Source organism: Dipodomys merriami, unplaced genomic scaffold, assembly GCF_024711535.1.
Source record: "Dipodomys merriami isolate MVZ:Mamm:240054 unplaced genomic scaffold, mDipMer1.0.p SCAF_59, whole genome shotgun sequence".
Classification (NCBI taxonomy): domain Eukaryota; kingdom Metazoa; phylum Chordata; class Mammalia; order Rodentia; family Heteromyidae; genus Dipodomys; species Dipodomys merriami.
In genome coordinates, this window is record NW_027206168.1 from 2,808,766 (window position 1) to 2,818,016 (window position 9,251).

General features: G+C 50.4%; 3 protein-coding genes across 4 annotated transcripts; 1 reads left to right on the forward strand and 2 right to left on the reverse strand.

Annotated features, from left to right (window-relative positions):
* Positions 1 to 1,158: 1,158 nt before the first annotated feature.
* Cyb5d1 (cytochrome b5 domain containing 1) lies at positions 1,159 to 5,369 on the reverse strand. The gene is made up of 4 exons (XM_070001468.1): positions 5,210 to 5,369; positions 5,057 to 5,133; positions 4,706 to 4,924; positions 1,159 to 4,203 (listed from the first exon to the last, which is right to left on the reverse strand). The coding sequence occupies exons 1-4, from the start codon at positions 5,367 to 5,369 to the stop codon at positions 3,973 to 3,975; spliced, it is 687 nt and encodes a 228-aa protein (XP_069857569.1). The 3' UTR covers positions 1,159 to 3,972.
* Positions 5,370 to 5,565: 196 nt separating this feature from the next.
* Positions 5,566 to 7,350, forward strand: Naa38 (N-alpha-acetyltransferase 38, NatC auxiliary subunit). Of its 2 annotated transcripts, XM_070001470.1 has the most exons (4): positions 5,566 to 6,055; positions 6,248 to 6,431; positions 6,615 to 6,688; positions 6,793 to 7,350. In XM_070001470.1, exons 1-4 carry the CDS (start codon positions 5,975 to 5,977, stop codon positions 6,859 to 6,861), a joined length of 408 nt encoding a protein of 135 aa, XP_069857571.1. In that variant the 5' UTR covers positions 5,566 to 5,974; the 3' UTR covers positions 6,862 to 7,350. The 2 variants fall into 2 exon arrangements, with proteins under 2 accessions (XP_069857571.1, XP_069857572.1); XM_070001471.1 differs by lacking the exon at positions 6,793 to 7,350 and having other exon boundaries at positions 5,575 to 6,055; positions 6,615 to 6,781.
* Positions 7,322 to 8,313, reverse strand: Tmem88 (transmembrane protein 88). Its single transcript, XM_070001469.1, has 2 exons — positions 8,067 to 8,313; positions 7,322 to 7,932 (listed from the first exon to the last, which is right to left on the reverse strand). The coding sequence occupies exons 1-2, from the start codon at positions 8,274 to 8,276 to the stop codon at positions 7,663 to 7,665; spliced, it is 480 nt and encodes a 159-aa protein (XP_069857570.1). The 5' UTR covers positions 8,277 to 8,313; the 3' UTR covers positions 7,322 to 7,662.
* Between the last annotated feature and the right edge of the window lie 938 nt (positions 8,314 to 9,251).

Sequence of the window (9,251 nt, forward strand, 5' to 3'; positions counted from 1 at the left end):
CCATGACCAACAAAAAAACAAACACACATTAGAGAGAATACAGAGAAACTTTCAGGATGTCCAAGTGACTTACCCTGATGTTGAAAGCTTTTTCTGTCCTATAATTTGGTCCTTTATTATGCCATTTTCATTTTCTTTCATGTGTGTATGTTCTGTCCCAATGAATGGACAGGCTTCTCACAAGGAACATATACTTCTGTATTACCCCCCAGTGATACATACATACATACATACATACATACATACATACATACATACATACGTGTGTGTGTGTGTGTGTGTGTGTGTGTGTGTGTGTGTGTGTGTAGGAACCACAGCTTATAGGAAACATTTGCCATTTGAGTCCTTTGAAGCTGCTGTGGCTTGCTGAGGACAGGCAGTTTTCAGCACTCCATCCTCTATCCTACCTCCTTCCAATACAAAAGAGATCAGTCACCACAAAAATAAATAACTTGGATCCTACATTCATGGTCTATTTTCTTTCTTAACATACAGCTGCAAATATCCACTTCTGGATATTTCGGAAACAAGGCAGTGACTAAACGAAAGCTTTCTACCAAAAAAAAAAGCATTAACAAATAAATGCACTCTATTATCTTAAGATTTTATGATGTAGTCAGCCCTTCAGCACTGTACTTCACCCCCATACACACCTATTCATTTAGTTTATTATTATTATTATTATTTAAAGTGCTGGGGATTTAAGCACTCTATCAACTGAACCATATCACATCCCCAGCTCTACGTGGCAGCTGTAATCAGGACCCCTATCGAACCTATGTTTAGTTACTTTTCAAACTGCAAGCACAGGGAATTTAAAAGATGAATAAATCTAATACTAAGGGCCAGCCACTTTGGATCCTAACTTCTTCGAACTTGCAGGCTGTTCCTCCTCCAGTCCCTATCTCTTGACTATAGGCCATTACAGCCATCTTGTGGCCATACAGGGAAAGGACGGATGGATTGTCTCCAGCCTTCTCTGGTGAGAGGAAGAATTTAATTTATTGGTTGGATCTATGGGAAACAGGAGAAAGCTGTGGGTAAAGATTATGGCACAGGAGCCATATATCCTATCTCTTGACTCCACTTTACCTTCCTGTACACAACAACAACCCACCCACTAATTAGTACAGACAGATGAAATCGTTGATATCTGAGTTCATTCAATCAAATTTTATTGAGCTGCAACTATGTGCCAAGCAGAGGGAATATAGCAGTGAACAAGGTATCTATCTTCACAAGCTTACAATCTAGCATCCATCTGGACAATAAAATCTGTAAGTTTACAATGGTAATTAGAATACTGAAAAATTCATAGTGCTGAGATGTAACAAAGTCTTGGCCTATACTAAGAAATCAGAAAAGGTGGGCAGGGATGTAGCTCAGTGGCAAAGCGCTTGCCTAGCAAAGTGCAACGTCCTGGGTTCGATCCCCAGTACCAAAAAAGAAAAGACAAAAAAAATACAGTTAAAAAAAAAAAGATCAGAAAAGGTCTGAGGAACAAAGAAACATCTAGGATCAGGAAGGTGGAAAGTGGGAGGAAGAATATGGTGATCAGAGAGTATTTGTGAAGATTCTGAGGAGAGAAAAGAACTCATGATTTGAAAGCCAGCCAGAGTGACTAGGGCAGAAGAAAAGAGAAATATTATAGAATGACATATGCAAGGTCTTTGAATTTAGAGTTTTATTCCAAAAACAAATAGAAGCTACTGAAGGATTTGAAACAGAAAAGGAAGAGTTTTATATTTGTTTCCTAGAAGTCATGCTGATAATAGTGTTTGGAGGAAGAAGCAGAAATGGGAGGCCAAGATAGAGTTTCCTTTGCAGTCTAGACAAGTGATAGTTACTTGAAGAAAACAGAACCTACTTGTAAGCGTCTGGGTATGAAAGGAAATAGATATGATTTTGGCAAGAGGTTCTAAAGTAGAAGATTCTGGAAAAGGGACAAGTTTGGACAGATAGGCACAATGAGCACAACCCAAAGGTACAGGCTCTAAGGCTGGTGGGAGAAGAACAATATAGTTTTGTGGATTTCTTTTTTTTTTGTCAGTTCTGGGGCTTGAACTCAGGGCCCAGACACTGTCCCTGAGCTTCTTTTGCTCAAGGCTAGCACTCTACCACCTGAGCCATAGCGCCACTTCCAGCCTTTTCTGTTTATGTGGTACTGAGGAATCAAACCCAGGGCTTCAAACATGCTAGGCATGCACTCTACCACTAAGCCACATTCCCAGCCCAAACAATTTAGTTTTGGTTCTCAAATTGTACAGGGTTTAGTTGGACAAACTAGGTACACAGAAAAGTGCAGAGCTTACTAAATATCACATTGTTTCATCCATATAATTAATGAATCCCTGAATTCCATGAGACAAGATAGAAAGCCACAGTGAATTCAGAAACTGCTAAAGCCAATAGGGATATCCCCACCCTTGTCCATACTTCCAATAGTTAAGCCCTCAGAAAACTCCTATGCAGGGCTGGGAAGGTAGCTCAGTGGTAGAGCGCTTGCCTTGCATGCATGAGGCCCTGGGTTCAATTCCTCAGCACCACATAAGCAGAAAAAAAAAGCTGGAAGTAGTACTATGGCTCAAGTGGTAGTGTGCTAGCCTTGAGCTGAAGAGCTGAGGGCCCAGAGTTCAGCCCCCATGACAGACAAAAAGGAAAAAAAAAGGTACATGCTAAATCACAGGCCTTTTTTCCCATTCTAGTTTTTCTTCGAGTCAGTAAATATTCAATTCTGTCTCAAAAAAGTCAGCAGAGAAATCTTGCTATGGGATTACCAAGCTTGGCTGCTATTCAGCCTTTCCTTGCTTCCACTTTGACCCTGAAGTACACTGTTAATTAACTCTTTTCTAACACAATAACTATTGACTACACAATGAGTCTACCGTTTCTCATCTTGCAACAAGCCTATGACAAACCTGCATTCCAAATATTTAGTTTGAGAACAACAGTTAGGCAGGCTAAAATGCCTCACATTAGATCCAGTCTGTTTACACTGAAATGAACATGGCCTTTGGCATTAGAAGGACTTGGATTTTCATCCTGGTTCCTATGATTACTAACTGACGTGCCTTTGTCCTACTGTACCAAGGTTTCAAAAGACCCGAGAAATACTGTTGGTAGTATTTGCCTTAAGGAGTAGTTGTAATAGAGAGTACGTAAAACTCCCAGCATATTTAGCCTGAATTATCTGATAACTATTCACTTCCTTTCTTTCCCCTGAACCTTAGCTGCTAAATTCTCTGCAAGAAGGAAGATAACCATTTTTTTTTTTTTTTGTGGGTCGTGGGGGCTTGAACTCTGGGCCTGGGCGCTGTCCCTCAGCTCTTCAGCTCAAGGCGAGCGCTCTACCACTTGAGCTACAGTGCCACTTCCAGTTTTCTGGTGGTTTATTGGAGATAGGAGTCTCACGGTCTCTCCTGCCCTGGCTGGCTTTGAACCGCGATCCTCAGATCTCAGCCTCCTGAGTAGCTAGGATTACAGGCGTGAGCCACCAGCGCCCGGCAGATAACCATTTTGTATGGCCAATAACAATCATTTCCTACTTCTGTCTTTTGAAATCCTACACTCCTACAGCCATCCCATTTCCTACATTGCCAAAGATGTTCTTCTAGTCCCCATCCTTGTGTATCTCTTTGTTTTTCCATCAAAAATATTTTGCCTGAACTCCTTCTAACTCCTCCTCCACATATCCCCAATCCAAGATGCTGTCTTCTCATATCATTCCTAAATATGAACTACTTCACTTCTAGGTTCTCCCTAATTTTCACAGAGTGAATCATAAAGGAGCTAGAAAGTACAATCCTTAACACTTCAGAAGGATATGGGGAACCAAAAGCCAGTTCCCAGAGGAGAATGGAGGTCTAGGTCCAGGCACCATACCCCCCCCACCCCCACTTCTTTTCCTCCCAGGCATAAAAAAACGCAAACTCAAAATACATCTTGAGTCTACATGAGCATACATCTGCTTTCCTATAGCTGTGTGAGATCGTCATTGAAGTAGAGCAGTATTGCAGGTGTATGGAGTGTACCATCCATATTAAGGAGATCAAATTCTTCCTCCTCATCCTGGATCCCATTCTCTTCCAGGGTCTGGTCCATGATCAGGGGCTTTCCTTCATATTTCCACGTATAGCTGGCAGCATGTGCATTGTAGGGGAGATAGCGGTGTAGTATTTCCCACAGTGACTCCAGAGCCCCCACCTGAAGAACACAGAAGTACCTCACCTCTAGATGGAACACACACACACACACACACACACACACACACACACACACACACACACACACACACACACACACACACACACACACACCAGTAGCTTAAGACATGAGAGCTGGGACCAGAGTGTTTCCTTCTACCTATATAGCAGCTTCACACACTCTACAGTCACTGAGGTATTGAAGGGTACAATGAAGACAGCCAGGAGCTGTCTCCTCACTTCAGTCTTGTAATGACTTAAGGAGTCCAACTGCTCTCCAAAACAGCACGTAGAAGCTCCCAAGGATCTGACCTGGGTTTATGAAGGGCTCTCTGGCTCTACTAGAATTTCCAACCCTAAGGACCTGGAGTCACTGCTTTCCTCAGTCACTTCACTGTAAAATGGGAGAAAATACAGCTCCCAGTTGTAGAGAAAAGTTTGTTGATTTGCTGTGATTTCAAGTTTCCCCCGTCTAACCCTGCTCCACAGGCACTAGATCTCACCTCCAGTGTGTGCTCCTGCGACGTGAGCGTGTTAATGATGCGGATGTTTCGGGTCTTAGGGGACAGCTGTCCCACCCGGTAATCAATCCTCTTCCACCAGGGTTTCCCGAAATCATTGGCCCAGTCGGAACGAGGCAACTGCGGCGGGATGTGCAGGAAGCGGCCCCGTGGGGTGCGGTACTTCAGGCAACCCGTCATCGGATCTATGTGCTTTCGGATCTTTAAGGCAGGGTTTGGGAGAAGGGTGTCGGAGCAGTCACAGAGGAAACGCGTTCTGGCTACTGCCCGCATTTCCTACCCATATTTGCTCTCCGGCGCCCCTTCCCCTAGCCCCGGGTCTAACCAACTTACGTCTTTGGTCTTTGGATCAAACCAGTGGCTGATGTCCTGGCCTGCAACTTCCACGATGGGCTTCAGCAGCAGGTTCCCTGGCAAGGAGCAGCAGCGATCAGTGCCAAGCACCCCCAAACCAGGACACACATAAACACCAGCCGGGGCCCTTACCCTTGTACAGCTCTGCCAGCGGCGTTAGGTTGTACACATAACCCAGGTAAGATACCCAAAGGTCTTCGCACTGGTTATGTTCGGCTACCTCCGCCGGCGTGAAAAAACGACGTTGGAAAGATTCAAAGTTCGGTCCAGCCACTAGGCCCCGGCGCCACATGGCTCCTCCCGTGCCGATCCTGGCTGCCGCCTCGCTTCCCGACACTCGGCACACTCATTACTACATACTCCCTGCTTGCCAGGACCTGAGCGTTTGCCCGGTGACATGGAAACGATTGTCCCTCTCCGGCCACCGTCCACTCAGATTAAATTTGCCCAGGAGAGGCGGGGCCTGGGCTGCGTGTAATAACGGGAAATGTAGTCCGATTCCGACCTGGGGCGCCTAAGTATCGAGTGATGGCGTTCATTCTGGGGGAAAGCGAACACGCTCCGATATAACTCAGGGGCCCAGGCTACGCCGGGTATTTAAAGGCAACTTAACTCCCAAGGCAGAAAAAGTGAGGAAGAGAGTTCCGCTGAGTATGTAGGTTCCTAAAAGGCGAGTAAGCAATTTTAGGTAAACTCGCGATAACTTAAGACATCCGGCGTAATAGGCCTCGGCCGCAACGCTGAAGTAGGAGCTCGCGAGATCTCTGCAGTTGCCGAGGCCACTCGGAGGAGGAGTGATCTCGCGAAAGGAAAGAGAGAGCGCTCGCGAGAACTCAGGCCGCCGGTCCCGAAAGGTTCTTAGTAAGTTTAAGGGCCTCGAGGAGCCCCGAGGGGCCCATGGCTGGAGCTGGCCCGACCATGCTGCTACGAGAGGAGAACGGCTGCTGCAGTCGGCGTCAGAGCAACTCCAGCGCTGGGGTTAGCGCGGGCTGGGGTTCCGGGATCCGGGGGAAGTCGGGCAGCAAGATGGGAGGGCGCAAGGGGCAACTGCAGCTCCCGGCAGCCCTTGGGCTTCGCGTGAGCGCCCCGCGGGCTGTCGGGAGCTGTGGTTCCGCGGGAGGGCGGCCGCCGGTCCGAAGCAACCTGAGAACGTGTCCCGCCCCCCGGCAGGATTCGGACGGGGAGCGTGAGGACTCGCCGGCCGCGCGTGCCCGGCAGCAACTCGAGGCGCTGCTCAACAAGACTATGCGCATTCGCATGACGGATGGGCGGACACTGGTCGGCTGCTTCCTCTGCACGGACCGCGACTGCAATGTCATCCTGGGCTCTGCACAAGAGTTCCTCAAGCCGTCGGGTCAGTGCCCGAGGAATGCACACCCATCTGGGAATGTGCACGCAAGGCATTTACCCTTCTGGGCCTGACTGCACTGCACCCCGGTGCTGCACCCCGGTGTTTTCTGGGGCTTGTTTTGGTGGGTCAGAAAGGGAGGGGACCGACGCTGACCTGTCTCCCTCATGCTCTGACCCTTCTTTCCAGATTCATTCTCTGCGGGGGAACCCCGTGTGCTAGGCCTGGCCATGGTCCCAGGACACCACATCGTTTCTATTGAGGTGCAAAGGGAAAGCCTGGCGGGGCCTCCATATCTGTGACCCTGATCGTGCATGTCTTTCAGATTTCATTAAATATGTAACTGAAGCAGCCTATCTCTGTGTAGATCTCATGCCAGGGCACGGACAACATCTACATCCAAAGCGAAGACTCTCAACCCTCTTCCCCCGGATAGTGCCCAGAAGTGCCAAAGGTGGGGAATGGGGAACAGACTGAGTTCTAGACTGGTTTGCCCTAGGGTGGACCCCTGCATCTTCCCTCCCACGCAGCAGCCAGCAGCTCCTTCAGAGTTGTGGCGGGAGGGGGTGTCATCCTGCTCAGGAAGGCCCATTGTTTCCCACCCCGGCCTGGCAATGCCGAGTTCCTCTAGGTTGAGGTCAGAGAACGGACTTCTGTCCCCTAGGGGAGCTGGGGTGAGCCGAAAAGATTCCTTCCCCGCTATTGATGGGGAGGTGACTTAAGGGTCAGGGGCAGAACTCGGGTCCGACCAGGAAGAACAGACTAATGCGATAAGGGAAGGCCTGGAGGCTGCAGGATGCTCTGGTCTGTGCATTTGCAGTCTTCGGAACTCATTTCCTGCTCCTACACCGGTGGGGGTGATGGTATTTGTGCCATCCTTCTGTTCACAGAATGCATTCAGCTTATAAATTCTTTATTAATGTGTGATCTGTCTGCTCAGCCCCGTAAATACTAGAGCTGCACCAGAAAAGGAGGACACAGGTTCAGTTGTATTCACATTAAGAGAGGAGGAGGAGGAAGGGTGTGCAGGGGCCAGCCCAGATGGTCCAGATTCACTGAGACAAAAGTAGGTTTTTCTGAGGTGTGGGATTTTTCACCAGTACTGGGTCCACAGATGCTGTTGCTTGCCAAAGGGATTCTGAGGACCTGGCTTGGGCAAGGGCGGTGGCAAAAGCAGAACATCTCTGGGTTTCAAGTCCTCAGGCCAACCAGGACCCAGCCGACGGTTCATCCCTCCTCAGACCCAGACCTTTCCTGGTATGGGAAGGACCTGGGACCCTGGTAAGGCCCGGCTCTGCCGCGGCTGTGGGGCGCGCCGGCGCCTATAGAGGGCTCGGCTGTAGGGTACAAGGCAGTCGGCCAGGCGGAGGCGCAGGCAGAGGCGGCGGTAGCTGGCCAAGGCAAGCACGAGGAGCGGCACGAGGAGCAGGAATCCAGTGACCAGCAGGGCCGTGAAGCCCGGGTCTCGGAGGTGCGCGGTGCAAGGGGGTGCCTGGGAGCGCAGGAACTGTGGGAGAAGAGACATCAGGCTCAGACCCAGCGGGACCACACAGCAGAGGGCATGGGAACAGCCCAGATGGGGAGCAGTTGTGGCCCACAGATCCTATAGCCCCGCGCGCGTATCTTGGGGCGCATGCTCACCTGAGAGTGGCAGAGGAAGCCGAAGCCCAGCATGGTGACAGCGGGTAGCAAGATGGTCCCCAGCACTATTACCAGCAGGAGAAGATTGAAGGCAGCCACAAGCAGGTTCTGAGCTGTTACTAGGACGGCGCAAGCCCAGCAGTCTAGGGGATCTCGTGGCTCTGGGCCACCCCCGAGACCAGGTCTCTGCGTTGAGGCGGCGTCCGCCATGGCCCGGCTGACTGTGGGCCGCCCGGGCCACAGCCCTTATAGCCCTCTTTCCTGCCCCTCCCCCCGGCCCAGCCTCTCCTCCCACCCCCCCTACCCCCCTTATCCTGGAATGCAGCTCCAGGATTAGGCACCCCCACCCTAAGGAACAGCTAGGAGCCCGGTGCATTCCACAGGCGCCTCCCCGAGGGGCTCTGGTTGGGGTCTGTGTGTAGTCCGTCCCCGTCAGTCCCGCCCAGAGGCCCTCCCCCCGGTACTCGGCCCTGCCATCACCAGCACGTTATCAAAACAGGATTTTTCTTTTATTTTTTAATATTAATATTCTCACACAAAAAAATCACCGGAAATTGGGGTAGGGTTGGGAAGACCCCCCTGCCCCTGGGGCAGAGAGACAGTGCAGCGCGAAGGGGCGGGACCGCAAACCCGCACCCCTCCGCAACCCCAGCGGGGAGAAAACAAACGAAGAAAATGAACAGAAAGCCCCCGAGAAACTCGCCCCGGGGTTCCCTGCCCCAGGGAGGCCGAGGCCCGGGGATGGTTTTACGTTTTGGATATTTTTTTTTCCCCTTAGAGCCGGGCAGGAGCCGGGGGAGGGAGGAAATGGGAATGAAAGTCCAAGTTTTTAATATTGGCCGGGGCTGGGGAGGAGGGGGTTTCTTTTTCCTCATAGTTCTTTGTTTTAAACTTTTAATTTTTTAATTTTATTTATTTTGTACAAAATACCATTTCAGTTCCCACTTCTTCCCCTACAGTACAGGAGTCGCTCACCCTCAGGAGGGGTCGGGTCGGGTCGGGAGTCGGGGGACTGGTCTGAGAAAAGTGCAGGACGTGTGGGAGGGGAGCAGGTTTGAGCACCATGAGAGCCTGGCAGGAGCCGCAGGCCGGGGGCGGAGGGGGGGCAGGCGGAGACTGACGGATGGGGGCAGAGCCCAGACACATTGGGGCACTCGAGTCCCCGAGGGGCGGGCGGGATGGCTT

Bases quoted from the DNA above. Each gene is read 5' to 3' on its own strand.
- Cyb5d1 (XM_070001468.1), bottom strand. From the start codon at position 5,369: ATGTGGCGCCGGGGCCTAGTGGCTGGACCGAACTTTGAATCTTTCCAA. The intron at 5,134-5,209 runs GTAAGGGCCCCG...GCTCCTTGCCAG, and splicing joins GCTGGCAGAGCTGTACAAGG to GGAACCTGCTGCTGAAGCCC. The intron at 4,204-4,705 runs GTGAGATCTAGT...TGTGTTCTTCAG, and splicing joins CGCAGGAGCACACACTGGAG to GTGGGGGCTCTGGAGTCACT.
- Naa38 (XM_070001470.1), top strand. From the start codon at position 5,975: ATGGCTGGAGCTGGCCCGACCATGCTGCTACGAGAGGAGAACGGCTGC. The intron at 6,056-6,247 runs GTTAGCGCGGGC...GCCCCCCGGCAG, and splicing joins AGAGCAACTCCAGCGCTGGG to GATTCGGACGGGGAGCGTGA. The intron at 6,432-6,614 runs GTCAGTGCCCGA...CCTTCTTTCCAG, and splicing joins AGAGTTCCTCAAGCCGTCGG to ATTCATTCTCTGCGGGGGAA.
- Tmem88 (XM_070001469.1), bottom strand. From the start codon at position 8,276: ATGGCGGACGCCGCCTCAACGCAGAGACCTGGTCTCGGGGGTGGCCCA. The intron at 7,933-8,066 runs GTGAGCATGCGC...CTTCTCCCACAG, and splicing joins GCTTCCTCTGCCACTCTCAG to TTCCTGCGCTCCCAGGCACC.